This window comes from Gadus macrocephalus, chromosome 20 (genome assembly GCF_031168955.1).
Source record: "Gadus macrocephalus chromosome 20, ASM3116895v1".
Lineage (NCBI taxonomy): Eukaryota > Metazoa > Chordata > Actinopteri > Gadiformes > Gadidae > Gadus > Gadus macrocephalus.
The window spans coordinates 9,980,878-10,000,669 of record NC_082401.1 but is presented as its reverse complement, the minus strand read 5'-3'; the positions used below and the strand labels follow the sequence as shown (position 1 = coordinate 10,000,669).

The 19,792-nt window shown below is 52.2% G+C and overlaps 2 protein-coding genes across 9 annotated transcripts in view; both read right to left on the bottom strand.

Annotated features, from left to right (window-relative positions):
• Window positions 1-318: 318 nt before the first annotated feature.
• The window catches only part of lmo7a (LIM domain 7a), a 49,144-nt gene continuing 29,670 nt past the window's right edge, over window positions 319-19,792 (bottom strand). For 4 of the 8 annotated variants that reach the window (XM_060040713.1, XM_060040714.1, XM_060040719.1 and 1 more), the window contains 16 exons: window positions 19,281-19,533; window positions 14,244-14,273; window positions 13,040-13,151; window positions 11,703-11,851; window positions 10,283-11,006; window positions 9,531-9,797; window positions 8,480-8,594; window positions 7,331-7,486; window positions 6,147-6,325; window positions 5,875-5,938; window positions 5,599-5,655; window positions 5,212-5,256; window positions 4,083-4,108; window positions 3,010-3,117; window positions 1,318-1,404; window positions 319-826 (listed from right to left, as the gene is read on the bottom strand). In XM_060040713.1, coding sequence (XP_059896696.1) covers window positions 470-826; window positions 1,318-1,404; window positions 3,010-3,117; window positions 4,083-4,108; window positions 5,212-5,256; window positions 5,599-5,655; window positions 5,875-5,938; window positions 6,147-6,325; window positions 7,331-7,486; window positions 8,480-8,594; window positions 9,531-9,797; window positions 10,283-11,006; window positions 11,703-11,851; window positions 13,040-13,151; window positions 14,244-14,273; window positions 19,281-19,533 — 2,729 coding nt within the window. In that variant the 3' untranslated portion in view covers window positions 319-469. The remainder of the gene's footprint in view (window positions 827-1,317; window positions 1,405-3,009; window positions 3,118-4,082; window positions 4,109-5,211; window positions 5,257-5,598; window positions 5,656-5,874; window positions 5,939-6,146; window positions 6,326-7,330; window positions 7,487-8,479; window positions 8,595-9,530; window positions 9,798-10,282; window positions 11,007-11,702; window positions 11,852-13,039; window positions 13,152-14,243; window positions 14,274-19,280; window positions 19,534-19,792) is intronic. The other 4 variants (XM_060040715.1, XM_060040716.1, XM_060040718.1 and 1 more) reach the window with 4 other exon arrangements.
• On the bottom strand, window positions 14,999-16,927 carry LOC132449109 (LIM domain only protein 7-like). Its single transcript, XM_060040721.1, has one exon. It carries the CDS (start codon window positions 16,559-16,561, stop codon window positions 15,677-15,679), a length of 885 nt encoding a protein of 294 aa, XP_059896704.1. The 5' UTR covers window positions 16,562-16,927; the 3' UTR covers window positions 14,999-15,676.

Genomic DNA, 19,792 nt, shown 5'->3' with positions numbered 1-19,792 from the left:
AAGCGTCACAGCACAGAGAAGGACAGAGGCACACAGGAAGCATATTAGTGGTGGTTGTTATGAGACAGGAGCAACAGGGCAGGTCACATTGGGGCATATGAGGTTAGCACTGAGTGTAGCTGCGCAGGGCATGAAGGGCAGCTGAAATGTTTACAAAGTAGGCCCCTATGCGTGTGTGTGTGTGTGTGTGTGTGTGTGTGTGTGTGTGTGTGTGTGTGTGTGTGTGTGTGTGTGCGTGTGTGCATGTGTCGGTGCGTGTGTGTGTGTGTGTGTGCGTGGTGTGTGTGTGCTATTTTTGCTTGTTTAGGGAGAGGACAGAGGGACGTGACAGTTTGCATTGTTGCTGACCATTGCTGCTGCTTATCGAGGGCGCGCCTCCTCTCCTCCTCTTGCCGCTCCTCGTCTCTCCTCCTCTGTAACCTCAGGTCCTCCTCCATCCTCCTCTTCCTCTCCTCCTCCGCCGCCCTCCTCACCCTCTCCTCCTCCTCGGCCCTCCGCCTTCCTCTCCTCCTCCGCCCTCTTCTTCAACTCCTCCGTCCTCTTCATCCTCTCCTCCTCCCTCCTCTCCTCCTCCTCCTCCCTCCTCTCCTTCTCCTCGGCCTCCCGGCGCCGCTGCAGCTGCTCTCTCCTCTCCCGCTCCTCCTTGAAGCGCCTGAGCTCCAGCTCCTCCTCCTCCTCCTGCCTGCGTCTCTGCTCGGCCTGCCTCTGCTCTTCCTGCGCCTCCTTCCTCCTCCTCATCTCCTCTTCCTCCTCCTGGGCCTCCCAGGCCGGGGAGGGGTGGGTGGTGGAGGAGGGGGCGAGCGGCGTCCACCTCCAGGCTCTGGGCCTGTGGGGGAGGAGAGGGAGGTGGGCCAGGAGCCAACCCCGTCTTTAAAGCAGAGCACTTGACTCACATTCACGCACGCACACACGCAGACGTCCGCGTGGCCACAAGTAGCTCATTAAGGACGCATCTACACCTACACTGCCCGGAAAAGCTGAGGGCAGATGCAGTTATTCTATTGGCTGCCCTACCTACCGGTCGGTCGGTCATGGTGAATGATGACGCCGAATGCTAATCGGACGGTCCCTTTGCTAATCTCATCATCTTGTGAACATATAATGTTTCTGTGGAATTGATCGGTGACACGAAAGGTAAAAAAATTGATCTTGGCTTGAACATGACCATGTTCATCCAACCAAGCTGAACATTTCAGATTTTTTTATTGATGAAAAAGTTCTTAATCCTTGAAATGCTGCAGGTCTCGCAGAGGATTACAGGCTCAGTCCTGGTGTTTTGAAGGGTCTACTTGTATTGATTCGGAGTTCCTGGCTCACCTTCTGTGTCTGCCTGCTGTCGTAAGCCTCCTCCTGGTCCTTGCGCCATATCTCTTGCATTTTCTCCTGGTCGCGCTTGTATTTCTCCTGGAAACACGAGCACAGGGACACCGCTCACACCATGTTTCACACACAATCACACACACACACACACACACACACACACAAACACTCACACCAGTTCACGTTTTCCACACACACACACACACACACACTCGCACACACCAGTTCACGCATTCTCACAAACACACACACACACAAGTACACAGTTTCTCACACACACACTCACACACACACACACACACACACACACACACACGCGCGTGCGCCTACGCCACACTGTACACAAGATCACAGTACCCAGCGCATGTTTTAGACCTCATACCCGAAGAGAATAGATATGCTTGCTTGGGCACACACACATCCATACACACGTACCCTCCCACTCTCTCTCCACAGACTACTGTCTTCCTCTGAACACCTTTCCCTGTGACCCACGATGCAGAAGACAGCAGCTGGCCTATTTATACTTGTTGTCATTCCCTAGCCGGCGCTCCTGTTAAGGTCTGCGGGAGACTTGCCGGCGTCGCCTCCCCCTGGCTAGGCTCTTATGAGGCTGAAGTAGGCCGTCAGATCGATAGGGAATAGCACTGAGGGAGCAGCGAGCGAGAGGGTTTTTTCCTCGCAGTGGATGCCATCATGACACCTTTCATCTCACGGCCAAAGGGATAGACACGAATAGTCGTACCACCCGTGTTTTTGGCAGGGAGGTGCTGCGGAATTGGTGTGAGAAACATGTGGATGTGTACATCTACCTTGTACATTCTTGGGTATATCTTGAAACAGGTGCGATAGAAATGAAGTCAACATTGACATCATCATTATGATCATCACCCCCCTCATAGGATTAATCATAGGCTGTGTGCTCTCTCCTCTCCTCTCCTCTCCTCCCTCTACACCTACAGCTGCACCCCTAGCCTCTCTTCTGTCAAACTGAACCAGGAAGCCAGGTGAGCACCTGGCTTCCTGGAGCAGCTGGAACAACTCAGGGCTAAACGCTGTGAAAACCGTAGAGATATCTGGAGAAGCCGAGCCCCAACCCCCCCTCCCCCATCATGTGTGACTCCCTAGTCCACACTGTGGAGTTATTTGCATTCCTGGGGACAATCATCTCACAGGACTTCATCCTGGGGAATATACCCCCCACCCCACCCTCTCACACATCAAACACATACACGCACACAAACACACACTCACATACACACACAAACACACACACACACACACGCACACAAACACACATAAACACACACACATACACACACACACAGTGTGTACATGCCTCGTCCCCATGTCATAGCATCTAACCCTCTCATTGCATCTAAGCCTTTTACAGCATACATAATTGATGGCTCTTAAATAGTTTACAATGTAAATATTGTCAAATAAATTGCTATTTTGCTAATATCTTGTTGCTTTATGTATTCTATTCAGCGACCTCACCAAGTCAATATTCTTGTACGTGCAAACATACTTGAATAAATAAATACTCAAATAAATAAATAAGAATACTAATTAAATACATTTCTGATTCTCATTATCCTTATTATCATCGTCATCATAATAAGTATTACCAATATCTGAGCTAAAATGAAGCAGTTATCACAGCCACCCGAACCGACGCCTGCTGACCTGTAGGAGGCGATCCTGCTCCTTCTGCCACTTCTCCTGCCTGCGGCGCTCCTCCTCGGGGTCCCAGGACCAGCGGCTGGCCGAGGGGGTGAGGGTGGGCACGGGGATCTGATGACAGAGGGGAGGAGGAGGGCCATAATGTAACACACACGCCACATGAAGGAGCTCTTGAGACTCACATCTCTAGGTCTCATCCAGAGCCAGGCGCCCGCGGCCAGGCCAGAAAAAACAGTATTCTGAAAAGTTCTGCCGCTTACTGCTGCCTACTGTGGACTTTATAAAAGAGGTGAGGGAATAAGTTGGTATGGACACACTGAAGGAACGTCTCTCACTCTCCCATTGTACTTCTGACTGGACCGAGACATGACTGCTAAAGAGCGGTGATGTAACAGTTGATCCCAGTTGATGTGTGGCTATAGTGATGGTGAGTTCTGCTCTGGGCTAGGATTACCTCCAGTATAGCCTCCATGAGGGAAAGAGAGAGAAAGAGAGGGAGGGAGGGAGGGATGGAGGGGGAGGAGAGAGAGAGAGAGAGAGAGAGAGAGAGAGAGAGGAGAGAGAGAGAGAGAGAGAGAGAGAGAGAGAGAGAGAGAGAGAGAGAGAGAGAGAGAGAGAGAGAGAGAGAGAGAGAGAGAGAGAGAGAGAGAGACACACACACACACACACACACACACACACACACACACACACACACACACACACACACACACACACACACACACACACACACACACACACACACAGTGGGATACAGAAAGAGAGTAGGAGAGACAGAGATATAAAGAGATAGAGATATAAATAGAGACAGAAATACAGATAGAGAAAGACAGAAGGTGGAAGTGCAAGAACAGGAGGCCCTAGCTATCGGTCCGGATGATACCTGACGACGAGCACTCTGAGAGTTGTGTGTGTGTGTGCTCCTGACAACAGCAGGATGATTGAGCAATCAAAGGGCTTGAGTGCAACAGTGGTGCTGTCTCCGCCGAGGGATCACCTTTCAGAGAACCGCCAGTGAACGGGGAGGGGGTGAGAAAGAAACTAAATATGTTTTTGTGTTTTTCGACAATACTCACATCCGATATCGCCGTCTCTGATCCTCCTGGAAAAAGTAAACAAGTGTCATTGAGATTCCTCTGGTATGCACGTCGTAAATATTATGGAGAGTATTAAGATATAAAGATTATTGACTTGACAATCAGGAAAGTGATAAGCTGACCTCTGGAAACCCTGATCAGCCAAATGGAAATCAATGAACTTTAACGGGGAATAGACTGGAGATAATACAATGGGACTCACGCAAACAGACACAGTAAAACGTTGAGACTTTCCACACAAAGAGTCCATACAATGGTTGCATGCAAGCCAGTGCTACACGTCGCTAGAAGATTTGCACACGTTCCATGCAGAGAGGAACTGTCTTAGTGTAACAGCAAGGCATTGAAGGCCATGCACAGCAAAGGGGAAAGTGTGACCGTGAACAATGTATAAATCACACACATATATATATATATATATATATATTACACACACACACACAGGCACAGAACCAGACCGAATGATGCGAGTCTGGTGTTGGTGTAGTGTGCCAGGCATGATGTGTACAGCCAAGGGAGCTTTGAAAGAAAAATAGAGAAATTGCTTCTTTTTTTTGGACTCTGATACTGTTACGTAATAGTCTCTTTCTTCTTTCTCATAATCTTTTCTGATTGAGATTCTCTCGCATATTTCTCTCCGGGCCAAATTGATTTTGAGAGGAAGAAAAATCCTTGGTGTGGATTTGTTTAGAGAGCTAACGATTACCTGTCTATAAGAAGTGATGGTCACAGCGGGAAGGATACCAGCTCCAGGTTAAATATACAGGTATATAATCACTTACATAACAACTTCAGGGTTGAAGGAATTTGTCTTTTTTTATTTTGCTAATTAAACCTGTCATTGGCCATTGACGATTCTCACTAAGGAGAGGTTAGCTCAGCTCCATGTTTACCACAGGAGTGTTAGCTCCTCAGTGCTAAACAGGGGTGTGGGGGGGAAGCAAACCACCTCTGGGAGACCAGATCCTAGCTCTGCTCCCCCGGCTGCAACAACAATCATGCCAGGGAACCCAGGCTTGTGCCTGGCGGGCAGGTAGGCATACAGGGATAGCAAGGTGGGGGGGGGGGGGGGATAGAGGTCACTGCACACTGGGCCCTGCGTGTTTACCACAGAGGTAGACCAGAGGGCTGACCCTGCTGCACCCTGAGCTACCTGGGGAGGGGGGGGGGGGGGGGGTATGATACAAGTTATGCTCCCGCTATGAGTCCAGGCTGAAAAATACATCAAATAAATAGAAGAGAAACAAAGACAGAATAAAGACGAGGCTCAATTAAAAACTTTGAAAGAGGGCGTGGATCCCACCATACGCGTTTCCATTGCTTGATTCAATTGATAGAAAACATATGCTGCATATGGGCATACATGTACAAGTATATTTAAGATGTAGGCCACGATGAGTGGTCGAGGGGGAAGCACATAGAGAGCCCAGCCACCACATGACAAACAACACCGTATCACACCACCCTTCACCCTGCTAGCCTCGGAAACGTTTACCTTGTTCAAAAAACTCTGACCTCCGTTTTAAGTTTTTCAAAGACATGGGTTCTGACTCTACATGAGAGAAGGGGGGAACAGTGAGGCACAGGGGATTAGAACAGAACACCTCGCAGGCCTGTCGATCAGCTTGTGATGTGTGTGTTTTAAGTGTACTCAAAGATGCATTGTTGTAACGCTTAATGTCTCTCATAGGAGACTCCAACACTTAACATGCCATCGATATATATATTCTTTGTTTATTAATAAAGTTAATCCAAAAATCAAATATCATACCTTTATTTCTCATGGTTACCGCCTCTTGATGGACACCCCCGTTGAGTCCGTTGGTTGCCACATTCTGCAGAAAAACCCAATATCAAATACTTTAATTATATAACACACTTCTATATGGTATTATGTAAGTGTGGGCATTAACAACGACGACCAACAACGGCCGAGGGCTTCTGAGCATCATCCAATCTGGCAACCTTCATTACTTCAGTTACAACGGCTTGATAACGCACAAGGAACCCCGTGTCGTGTGGCGTGATGGGGGGGTCACTCACGATGACGGAGTGGTTGAGCCCCAGGCCGTCGGGGGATTTGCGTGAGGTGAAATCCAAACTGGTGTTGGTGGGGCTTGTGTTGCTGCCGACCCCACCTACAAGCGTCGAATGGTCCGCACTGGTGAGATTGATGGTCTTATGGTTCTGAAAGGGTGCTGCCGGTCGGTCTGTGTCCCAGTCTGTCCACGCGGACAATACCGCAAAAACAGCAAAAGAGAAACGGGATGTGTTTATGTTTTGACACAAAGTCGGGCACTGGGTATTCACTTTATGCGTGTGAGAGTCATAGGATAGAGTTTGAGTGTGAGGAATGGGATTATCTTAAAAGTGGTGACTAGAGAGAGATGGGGAATGAGAGTGGAAGTGTGCTGCTATGGGAGAACAGCGGGAATGAGAGAGAAACCGTCTCAGGGTAGCCCAGCGACCCTGAAGACCAAAGTGTTGCAAACAGGCTCCCTGCTCCCTGATAGCCAGCCTGGCGATTCCTAATTAGCATCATCGTTATCGATCCACTTGTATTCTCGTGGTTCGACAAAATCTTGCTGGCAATGTCAAGGTTTCAGGGTAGCCTGTTGTGCTAACACATCACTATGAACAGCAAGTAAGCAGTGAACTGCATCTCTAGGCTCTTGCCCTCGAAATACTGCACTGAAGAGGAATGCTGACAAGAAACAACAGGACCGAACGGAGGACAAAGAGGAGCAGAGAAGAACAGTGAGTAATAAAGTCCCCCCCCTGTCACTCCCTCCTAACACACCCAGAGAGAAGTCATGCTACCGGTAAACTGTCATGAGATCATTCATGGATGGTTACCCAGCAGTTTACGGACCACTTTAGAGTGTCAACAGCGTTTAGCAGCCCAGCCACCGTAAGCCATCCTGTCACTTGGAGAATGCAACCTTCAAAGTGGTTAAACTGTTATTTCCCTCACACTCCCTCTGCCTGATGCCACCTCGCTCGCTCTCTTGTACTCAGGCATGCACACACACACACACACACACACACACACACACACACACACACACACACACACACACACACACACACACACACACACACACACACACACACACACACTCACACACTCACTCACACGCAAACAAAAACACACAAGCACACATATTAACACACACACAGACACACATCCCCACTCATACCCTCCTGCAAAACCGAGGTGGACTCACTGTTGCCGCCCCGGCGGCGTACATCCATGGTCAGACTGCCCTGCTGCAGAGCGTCCATCATGCTGGCCCCCCACTCTGCATAGCTCATGTCTGCCACTCTGTGGCCGCTCACGCTCAGAATCTCATCCCCAGCCCGCAGCATCTCCGCCGGGCTGCCTGCACGGGACGCCACACGGAGCACACTCAGAAACCACTCACACGCTGCCAGGGAACAGTTCATACGGTCTGTCTTACAGGTCCGGCTGCTGATGAACCGTCTCCGCGCTGACTGTTCATGTTACCAATGGTACTAGATGAACCACACTATACTGTGAACGGGCCTTCTTCACCTGGTGGCCATCTTGGTTAAAAATGTCCGCTAGTTGGGTGAGGAAGAGCTAGGCGTACCGTTAACAGCATCGTGAACCTCATGTGAGTAAGGCACTCATAACTGCAGCCTCGTCACTCTCACTACCACAGAGATTCATACGACTGCAGTGGATTTCACACTTTTTCCTTTCCCGTCCATTAGTCATTTAAGTGTAGGCATAAGTGGACAACGTCCCCATAGTGAGAACACTGTCACTCAGACGTCCATCTCGATGCTAGGCAACATGAGAAAAAAACAAACGGCAACACTCTCGTTCTATTTCCATTCCATGCGGCGCTCCGCAGCCATTTTGCGTGGGTTCTGGATAGCGAGAGAGAGAGAAGTTCAGACACAGCACAACTGACCCACTTAGACGCTGGCCTACATAGGCATGGTGCACCCGCTGCAAAGACTGCAGAAGGGGGGTGGGCTTTGTGAGGGGGCGTTGGGGGCGTCATCTGAGAACCGAACGAAGGAACAAACCACAGAAATGGGGGAACTGGTGGCTGACTACTCGACCGCACTGAACACAGGGGAGTCTTTAGCACCGTGTGTACACATCATTGGACCCTGCCATGGGTTACAGAGTAGAGCTGCACCACTGGAGGGATTCACTTTGGGGGGGGGGGAAAGGTCACTTCATGGTTAATGATCAGAAAATTGTCCCTGGTTGCTGGGATGAATCAGAATCTCAGAAAGTGCTTTTCTCGCTTCACGGCTAAAAGCAGTTTTGTCGGTAATGACTTGTCGTGGGTTTCAGAGGAAGAGGAGGAGGAGGAGGAGAAGGAGGAAGATGTTACCTGGCTGGATGGACTTGACGCGGGTCCCTGAGGCGCTCCAGTCGGCATGGAAACCAAAGTCTCGGCTGCTGTTGGGCTTCTGGTTGAGACTGATCCTCATGTCAGAGAAGTTCTCCTGGAAACACACAGACACACACACACACACACACACACACACACACACACACACACACACACACACACACACACACACACACACACACACACACACACACACACACACACACACACACACACAGAGAAACAGCAGTTAAAGGTTGTGTGTGTTGGTTGTTAGTGTGTTTGTGTTTTTGGAGGCATGCTCTGTCTGTGTTCAAGGCCCACTCCAGATCCCTTTGTTCCTGTGAATGAATGATTTATTGGTGCTGAATAAAAGTGAAGCCTGGCCGTACATATAGGACCTTCAATGACAAAGTACTCTGTGGCATTATTTTCGATTAACTCAAGCTTTCACTCCAAGGCCACTGCCACTCGCTTTCCCCCCTATATGAATTTAAATGACGCTTTCCGATGCTTCTTGATAACCCAGATATTAAAATGAGGCCATTGATAGAGACGGCAAATCAAAATCCCATGCATCAATTTCAGCAGCAGCAGATATTTGCCCGTGGCGGTCCGATCTTGACCGTGACCTAATAACACAGACGTACCGAACCACAGTACGTGCGTTTGAAGCGAGCGTTCAACATCAGATTGGTGAACTAGCTCTTTGCAACAAGAGGTGACATAATGTAGCCTCTGTTCCCAAGAACACAGAACCCTTTCCCAGCACTCCCTTTAACCAAACGATCCCCCCTAACACAACTGGCACTTGGAAAGAAAAATGGAAGAGCATGCTGCAGAGCATTAACTACAAAGCAAAAGTAAATGGTTTTACGACTCCCTTGATTGAGGTTAACACTTCTCTGCAGTGCCGTACGGTGCCGTCGTAGGTATTGTCTTAACAACAGCAACACGACACAGATGGATAGTACGCACTACGGAACATCGGAAAGGAAAAGTACTGCGTAAGGCAAGCCCGCTCCTCTGCAGTGTGTAGTAACTGAAGTACCTGGCTGGCATCGCTGCCCAGAGCTGGGGTTTCACTCTTCACCCGAGGAGGCTCCTGCGACACACTATTGCTGTTGGAGCTGAGGCCTTTTCCGACCCCCTCCTCTTCATTCGCTTCATCCGACCCCTCCCCCTCCTCCTCGTCCTCGCCGCTGGACTGAGACGAGGCCTCGTCCTCCAAGGTCATGTACTGCTGGTAGCGGCCTGGCACCGAGGACTTGGTGGAGACGTCTGCGTCGCCGTTGACGCGGCGGTGGGAGTCGACCGTCTGGGTCAGAGGAAGAGGAGGGTTGATTTAAGGAGGTTCAGAATGAGCGTCCCCCCGAGAGAATGAACCCATCACTTGTCACAAAGAGGGAAAGAATAAGATGGCGTTGTTGGGGCGGTTGGTGGAGAAGGGGGATCCCTGTCAATGGCTTTGATAAAATACATAGTTTAACTTTTGAATAGAAGTTTGTGATATGATCATTAACATCATCATATCTGGGCCTTTTGTGCAATTGAAACCAGCTATTGACTATTATCAGCAATAATATGGAGTAGTTACCATATTAGAGACCATAGATACCATAATGAGATTCATCACCGCTGTAAAACCAGTGGGACTGTTGGACAATGCATTGATGTCCATTGAGCTACCAAAGGGGACTTACTGGGGACACCCCAGACAGAGTGTCTGGGGTGCGGGTTGTATTGTAGTGAAGGGGGAGTCCAGCTAGGAGCTGGGAGCCAGGGGGGGGTCCGGGCACTCACCACGGGGGCCCTGGTGAGGGAGGAGAGGCGGTTGGCCTGGGTCCCGAAGGGCCTGGGCATGATGACCGAGCTGAGCCTGGTGGTGCTGTCTGCTCTCTGGGTGCTCCTGGGAAGGGAGGCGGACACCCGGGACACCCCCGGGGGCATGGTCGGGTTGTACTGAGGGGCCTCCTTCTTCTCCGCGGTCCGCACGCCCGCCTTGGGGCGCCACGGCTCCGGGGCCTTCGAGACGAGGGATCGGGGTTCGGGGCTGGGGGTGGGGGAGGGGGTCTTGCCGGCGTCGGCCATGACTGTGACCGAGGGCTCTTGGGCCGGGCTGATGCTCCTCGGCCGGGCCGGGAGGTCGGCGCTCCTGACGGCGTACGCGCTGCTGCTATTGCTGCTTACGCTGCTGCTGGTCACCGTGGAGACGGTGGAGGACGCGCGGGTACCACCGCCGGTCACGGCGCGACTCGGAGCCGCTTCCTGTGGCGGCGGGGGGGAGGCGGGGCGGTCGGCGGGCTCCTCGTCTTCCGTGGACGGGATGGAGGGGCGGGAGGGGGCCGGGGAGGGGGCCGGGGAGCGCTCCGGCGGGGAGTAGAGGTCGTCGGCCGTGTTGCTGCGGCCGTAGAGGGAGCGGGAACGCGGCGCCGGGATGGGCACGGCGAAGACGTCCTCGTCCTCGTCCAGGTAGGAGAGGGAGCTCAGGCGGCTGCCAACGGAACGTCTGCTGTCTCTAGACGCTCTGCGGGGGGGGGGGGGGGGGGGGAGAGAGAGGGGAGAGGGGGGGCCGGACAGTTACATGGGGGAGGAAGGGGGAGGAGGTAGTGAGTAATGGGGTTAGATAAAGGATAGCAGGGATGAATGGACGGGGTATTAGGGAAAGACGCAAGGACAAAGCATGAAGGGAGAGGGAGAGACAAAGTTGAAATGAGGAGGAGGTAGGGGGGGGGGGGGGGGGTGAATGGGAGGGGAGTGGAAGGAGGGACACGAGTTGAAAGGCAGGTGGGGCCAACAGAAGAAGGGGAGGGGAGAGGGTGGGTCGTGAGCCGTGATTAGATTACACTTTCACACTGTCTAAAGGCACGATTAGGGAGTAGGTTTCTCCTTCCTCCGTCTACTGAAGCTTCTGTCCACAGAGAACTCCCTCTCTGTCTCTCTCTGTCTCTACAAACCTGTCATTTCCTTCAGAAACCACACAGATACATGGAAATCTAATTACCGCCACACAACACACTACTTGTTAAAACAAGTGCACCGGCAAACGGCACAAACTAATAACAAACTAATAACTAATTTATACATCTCTCGTATTTCATCCAGTACAAAACGCTTCCTTTCATCCTTGAACCGGCTTAAACAACCGGTCAAACAAGCGTCCCCTTGGCCTTCACCAGAGCTCCCAGGCCGGGCTGCCTGAACAGGTGCGTGGTGCGCTCACCTCTCCTCTTGCATATCCTTCAGCGACCTGCGCGTTCTCCCGCTGCCGATGTCGCCGCCGTAGTTCTGCTCGATCTGCTCCCGCTCCTCCTTCTTCTTCACGATGTCCGAGTTGACGCTCTTACGCCGGGACTTCCACTTGCTCAGGTCCTGCGGGGACGAGACAAGGGGCTCGCGTCACTCACCTGCCACCATCTTGGAGAGGTCAATTGAACCCCGATAACAAAAGTCCACTCCAACTCTCAAAAAGAAACACTTTGTTCCTCAGGACACGAGGACGAGGACGAAGGGAAACGGAGGAGTGGCAAAACTGGAGTGGAATGGAGGGCGGATAGGAAGCAGAGAGAGAGAGAGAGAGAGAGAGAGAGAGAGAGAAGAGAGAGAAAGAGAGAGAAAGAGAGAGAAAGAGAGAGAGAGGGAGAGAGAGAGAGAGAGAGAGAGAGACATAGACGCGGGGCGAGATTGGTGAGGTGTTCTACTTGTGTGCTTTAGGCTCCTCCTGGCTCATGTCCCCAGTGTATTGTGGGCTGCGAATGTGACCCAAATGCTGCTTTTGGACACCATCATTTGACAGAGACCCTATTCATCGAGAGTACCCACAGACATGCGTGCAACCCTTCTACAACGTGCACAGCAATAAGACTGGAGGTAGTCAGCTAGGATGTAAAGATAGGCCCAACGCTGTAAAGACTGCATAAAGGTAGTCTAGGGTTGCCAGGTTGTGAACTATTGCGTAACTTGAATGTGAACATACAGGTGGTCATTCTAGCCCACCCACTTTTCTTATGGGAATGAGGGCAGCTCACAGCCAGAGGGCGGTGCTGCACCACCCAGCGTCTGTCGCCTCTCTCTCTGGCCTTCTGTCTGAGCAGCCCGTTCCTGGTGCCTGATGGCCAACCGCACACTGGGGCCCACTCCAAAACACCTCTCATCCTACCCACAATGCCCTTTGTGCCCCACTTATACAGACTGACTTAGATGTGTTGCACCCTTTTGTTACGGCACTCTTCTTCTCGGGTCACAGATGGTACGTTCAACAAGAATTCCCCTGTCTTACGTTCAAGACTGGGCACGTTTAGCTGTTTAGAAAATAGGAGACGATGAAATAAAAAAAGAAGGAGAAGGAGATGATGAAGAACATGAACAAGAAGATGAAGAAGAGGAAGATGGAGACGATATAGAAAAAATAAATAGGAGGAAATAAGGAAATAAGGAGGAAATAGCAGCAGAAGCGGAAAGAGACGACAGAGAAACAGCGTGTGGCTGACCAAGGCGTGTTCACGTATCCTGTAGGGGTGACGTATTCCTCAAGGTTGATGAGGCGGTGGTTATACTCACATCCTGCCATTTGTCGTCGCTGTCCTTCACCTGCTCCTGGACCTTCTTAAGCTCTTCCCGGTAGACCTGTTTCACCACAGCCGGGTCCACAATGTCGCTCATCGACTTGCTCCTGGGTGGGGGGAGACAGGACGGACACAGTTGACCTCATGCCCGACTTAGATCCCCTGTCGAGGGTGGCATGGACCCTGCTCCTCAAAGCACCTGAAGGGATGTGCACTGATATGTGTTAGTAGTCAATGCCACTCCAAAATGAACTTAGTCCCGTTGCTATGGAATCCATATTTATTGCACAATAAACATGAACTTCATCAGCATAAGCCTAATAATACAAAACACCTCAGTTGAGACTGAAAATAGCATCACCCAGGCATTAGTACACGAGTAGCAAAAGCCCCGAACAGCCGCCGAGTTCAAGTTTAAAGTCAGAAAAGTTTAACAGGTTAGTTAACACTGTGTCCCACCGTACACACTGTGTTCACAGACATCACCCTAATGCCAAACCGCAAAAACACGCCATCCACGGACAGGCTCCATGGCGTTATGGGGGTCCGACCGAAACCACCCCTCATCACTCACCGGTCGGGGGGTTCAGGGACGACTGAGACCTCCTGTGTGAAGCGCTTGGACCACAGACAGCGCTGGCGAACGCTGGCCCCGGATAACCCCCAGCCTCAAGCGTACACATTCTGCAGCATGGCCGCGTGACGGAGCACCGCCGGCTTGTTGTTATGCGTTCACTCGTTCACCCACATTCATGCCGCTCTGTCAATAGGGCTTGTAGAGCAATGTGCTTTGTCACCCCTCCCCCCCACAACCCCTCACCTTCTCCAACTAGGCCCTGTGTAACACAATCCACAATGTTCTGTGTCAGCGCAATGCATGCAGAGAGAGAGAGAGGGAGGGAGGGAGAAGAGTTAGAGAATTAGAGTTAGAGTGAGAGTTACAGAGATAATTAGAGAGAGGATGAGTTAGAGAGACTTAGAGAGAGTTAGAGAGAGAATTAGAGAGAGAGTGGGTGAGTTGGAGAGTTAGAGAAATAACGAGAGAGAGAGAGAGAGAGAGAGAGAGAGAGAGAGAGAGAGAGAGAGAGAGAGAGAGAGAGAGGGAGCAGCATCACAAAGCGGGGGGTAGGAGGGTTGAGGCTGTGTGGAAAAGAGCCAACCCTGACGTGCCACATTCCTGCGCCCGTGCATCAACTCACCCGTCACTACCGTCGTCACTCCTCGGAAGTCTATGAAACCGGAGAGAACCACATAGACAAAGGCAGTCAGGCAGATGTCTGGGGACTGACCCCGACTAGGAGGGCCTGTGGTGGGGGGGCTACGTACAGCCGTGCACCCCCACCACGGGAAGGATGAATGCAGGGAAAGCTGTCCCCGCCACTGCCTTGGTGGTTGTCACAGAATCCAACGTAGAGTGGAGACCGAAGATACACACAGAAACTCTTGGTGGAGTTGTTTTCAGAAGATAGCTTTTCAATTCTGTGCGCAGTAGACCCGAACTAACTGTATGGACTTCCCTTCATCTGCTTTTTGTTTGGGGGGGTGTGCAGACGTAATTTTTGGGGTTGCAACAGCTGCAGCTTTTATAAAACGTAAAGGTTATACTGAACACATGATATTGCCATGGGCCAAGTCAATCTAGACAGCCTCGGCCTAGCCTTGAGTGTGATTGTTATTTTCATTATTAACTGTGATCTTGGAGGGATAGATGCTTTGCCAAGTCGCTATGAAGTGTCGACAGTGAGCACTTTATTTACTGCGTTGGAGTGTTCCTGAGACATGCCCTGGGTTAGAGTTTAGGCTATTTTTCATTTTCTATCCATTGAGCTGTCAGCTTTCCATGTCTGTGCGAAGTTCCTTTGGTAACGGAGCAACTTGGGAACATCCTGCTCATCCTGCCCTACTCCGCAGGCTGCTGTGGTGGTGTGTTTGGGAGCATTCCATCACAATACACTTTGAAGCTTGGCTTTTCTTTATTAAGGTCAGAGAAAGATTTTCAAAGTTGCAGAAAAAACACAAAAAAAGGGTGAAAGAAACGCCAATCAAAACAAAATCAAAACCAAAACCGAAAGAAAGGGTCAAACAGATATCCACGCCTATCTTCCGATGGTAACTCTGCATAAAAGCTTATGCTGAGAAAGCAATCCATGCATCTCTTGTGGATAAACACATTCAAACTAAGTTGTTATTGAGAGTGTAGTCTTTTTGTGATAGTTCATGTTGCATGGCCTTCACATTCAACCTGTCAACCTTTGTGTCACAAAAAGGCCTTCCATACCGCTGACCACACCTGGAAAAAGCACCTCCATGCAAGATCAAACATTTGGCACCAGAGAATGAAAACACGTAGACGCTGGGAATGTCCAAGCACCTCTGTGTACACTGTACGAAATGTTCAGACAATCTGGAGTTCCCCTGAATAAGGGGGAAGTTCATCCCTCACGAGGCGTTAGGAACCATAATAGCACCAATATAACGCCACGCCGACATTCAATGTACACCACTACAACCTTCAGGCCGAACCGTTCAACACGCGGCAACAGGAAAAATGAACTCGGAAATGAATGAGAAATAGTACACAACATCACGGCAGGAATACCAGCCGACGGGCATTGTGAAATCGGACCCGGATCTACATCCTCATAGCGGCCAGCCTCTCCACCATAAGCCTCTTTTTGAACCTCAGCTGACCGGACTCTCGGATCTCCCGCCACTTGCGGAGGTCGCCTTCGCTACACGCCGCCGGCACGGAGGGCACGGACAGCGATCGCGCGACCCCGTCCGAACACGCCCCCAGCTTCCGCACCAGCATGTCATCGTTCACGGGGTCGGCCTTCTTCGTGATGGCCAGCCTGCTCTGTCGTTGGGATGCCTTCTGGTGGACCAGGGGGCACGGCGGGCACAGCAGCCGGGCTTGGAGGTCCGGGGGCAGGGCCCAGGGTTCGGGGACGGGCATGGGGGCGTAGTTGTCGGGCGCGCCGGAGAGCGGGCGCCGCCGCTGGGCCTGCTCCAGGCTGGCCCTGCGGAACACCACGTCGTCCTGCTCGATGTCCGGGTACGTGGGCTCCGTCTCCTGGGTGGCGGGCAGGCGGCAGCCCCGGTGGACGTGGGCCTGGGTCACGATGTTGAGCTCCGGCTGGGAGGAGAAGAGGTGGCGGCGGGTGCGGCTGGGGCTCAGCTGGGTCTTCAGCATGGCCATGTCCGGGTTGGACTGGAAGGCCTGGGTGCGCCTGCTAAACATGTCGTCGTTGGACAGGTCTGGGGCTAGGGCCTCATAGTCTACGAGGTCCGGGGGCTCCCTAGGGTCCTGACGGCCCAGCAGGGGCCGCCGCACACATTTGATCAGCTTGGGCCCCGAGGTGGGGTCCATGCGGGCGTACACCGGAGGGGTGCACTCGGTGTTAGGGAGCTGAATCTTGGGGGGCGGTGGGGAGGTGTGAGGTGGAGTGTGCAGACTGGAGGGTGGGCAGAAAGGAGAAAGAGAGAAAAGGATAGAGAGATGAATGAGTGCATGCATGTGATACAGATCACAGAAAGAGCAGGAAAAGGAGGACGAAGAGAACCCAGCAGTAAAGAAAGAAGGTCAAATTTGGTTCAACCTGAGGCTTATCAAACGAGGATTTCACAATCACAATGCCTACTGGCAGTATCGACATTGCATTGCTGGTTCCTTTAAAAGTCTGCTATAAATACTTTGCTTCAATTCAGTAAAAGATGAAAAGGAGACACAAGCGGGTTGCTTTATTAGGCATGTTAGCACAAGTTTCCAACACCTTGATTTCGTACTTTGCCGTTAGCGTGTTAGAGAGTTCAGCAGGCACGCGGGGCCCTTAGGGGCCCTTCAAAAAGACGTATGGATGGCGTAAAGGGAAGGGGTCCTAGACCGCCCCGGCATTGCCACAGTCATGCAGCTGTATAGACCTTTTCCCCACCACGTGGGTGGTGCTGGAGGAGGCGTCGGGGGTGTGGGAGTGAGAGGGGGAGGGGCCGTAGGGGGAGTGGCCAGAGGACAGCCAGGGACTGACATCACTGTCTGATTCGTCAGAGGAAGAGGCCGACTTCTTGGGGCTACCGCCGCCAAGCAGCAGGACGGGAGGCCGCAGGGAGGAGAGGCGGAGCAGGGGGAGGGAGAGTTAGAGCCCGGTGGGAAAAGACAGGAAGAAGGAAAGGAAGAAAGGAAGACAGAAAAAACACAAGTCAGATGAAGAGATACAGAAATACAGAAATTTCACCAAAGCCCAGTTGAATAGTTAAGACCAGTTAGGAAGATTATGGAGTGTTGATTATAAATCATGCAAACTTGTAAATAGAGGGGGAGGAAGTTGACTGTAAATCATCTAATCCTTCGCGTGTGCATGTGTGTAGCCACATGACCTGGCTGTGTATCAACTGATGTATTTGAGGATTTCTCACAAGGAAGACAAAAGACAATGTGTTTGTTGCTTTTCGACTAGCATCTACTCAGAGAGAAGCGGCGTGTTGCGGCTCTCTGCCGCCCTGCCGGATGGGGGTGCCCTCACACACCTGAAGCCCTGCATCTTCCTGTACCAGGGCCGCCTCTGGGAGCCCATCTTGATCTTCTGGATGTGCACCTCCTCTTCGGGGGTCCAGAACTTGGGCAAGAACTTGTCGTAGGGGGCGGCCCCCGCGGGCTGGCCCGCCAGGCCCACCTTGCGGCTGTAGAGGTCATCCTGGACGGGGTCGGCGTAGCCCTCCTCGTCGTCCTCGTCTTCGTCGTCCGAGTCACCGTACCTGTCTCTGAAGAGGCTGTCGGCGGAGAGGGGCCGGCGGGGGTCTGCCCGCGCCGGGGCCGGCGCACTGGGGCCGCTGCTGCTTCGAGAGACGGACCAGTATTCATGCCAGTGGTCAGACCAGCGGTCAAACCAGCGGTCACACCAGAAGTCAAACCAGCAGTCAAACCAAAAGTCAAACAATGTCGCAAGCACAGCAAGCCATGGCCACAGCAAGAGGATCGCTCAGGGCGTCTCGATGTTTGAGCGCAAGACACGATCCAAAAGAATCGACAAACACAAAAAGTACAAAAACACCATTCTCTGATTCGACGGGTTAGCCAAACATCTCAACTCAAAACTCCAACCAAAATGCAAAAGAAGCATGACCATGATTCCAGGAGCCGCGTTGCTGACTGCAAATCAATCACTGTACAGACCTTCTGTTCCATAGCAGGCAAACGAAAAAAGTCTGGTTTATAAACAAGCAAAGGCAGACTGTCAAAACCAGACAACCCAAATGACAATCAAGCAATCAAACTGCGAGCAAAGAAAACTCAACAAAAAAATCACAACAGCAAAAACTCGGCGCTTGGTTAGAGACGCGGCACACTCAAGCGTCACCATGGTTACCGGTAACCATGCAAACTCAGGGCATAAAAAAGCGCTGATTTGCTCTCATCCTCATCACCCTCGTCATCATCAGACACATCCAAGAGTCACGCTCTTGCAGTGCGTTGTTCTGACCTGACGCCGGTCACCCCCTGGACCTGCACATCACAGGGGTCCCCCCTGGGCCCCCCCGCCACCCTGGGGCCGGTCGGCGACCCCCGCCCCCCTGTCACCGGGCTGATGGGCATGGCGAAGTTGGTGGGCGGTGCCGAGGAGGGGCTGTGGAAGCGCCGGCTGGCCAGGTCGTCCAGCACCAGGTCGGGGTCGGGCCGCTCAGAGTCAGAGTCGCTGTTGCTCCCGCCGCACTCGTACGTCCACGTGGGGTCAGAGTCCGTCTGGGAGGGGCCCGCCGCACTCTGGCTGAGATCGCCCAATCCGTGCGGCGTTCAGAGGTGATCACAGATGGCACGTGAACAACAACGACGGCGACAACAGAGACACCAACAACGCAAAAAGAAAAACGATAGGAAGTTGAGGTTAAGGCACGGAATGGCCTCGAAGAAGCTCCGGGGGGGCTGGAATCAGACACAGACACACACACACACACACACACACACACACACACACACACACACACGCACACACGCACACACGCACACACGCACTGGTGTGTGATGGACCCTGAACTCTGTCACTAGACCTTGGACCAGATCGGGACCTGTACTCTGTTGAGTCCAAATAAATGAATAACCACCCCCCATCGAGGATCACAGGGCCATGTCACGGTAGGGACACACGCGCACACACAAACACACCACACAAACACACCTGTGTGTGTAAACCACAGCCGTGACCGCTGTGGCGTTCCGCACGGGCCGCCCCGGCTGACCGTACCTGGTGAAGGTGCCGTCCTCCTCGGTGTACAGGGGGCTGGCCCAGCTGCGGCGGTTGTCCTCGTTGCGCTCCGCCCTCTTCTTGCGCAGCGGCGCTGGGACGTAGCCCGACGGCTTGTCCTTAGAGGGCAGGAACTGGTTGAACTGGGCGACAGGCTTGGGCTGCATCGTCAGCGAGCGCCGGTAGCTGAGGCTGTCCTTGTTGGTCGTCATGGTGACGCAGACGGGGTCGGCCTCAGCGTCGCTGCACCAACCTGGAGGGTGAGGTTGGAGGTTGAGGGGTGGGGGAGGATGGCGTTTCGTTAGGGCTGCGCAATAAACGGCATGTGTGTCGTCCAATTAGCTGATTCTGAAAGGTTGTAAGTCGCGTGTAATGCGGTCAAAAAAGTTGCAGGAAAGAAAGGAATAAATGTGATTACAAATTGAAGTCAAATCCAAAACAGTTAAAACTAAGCAATAGGTGATCTCAGCAATCACAGGCTTTGCCGTTAAAGGTGCTAGAATCTTGTGTGT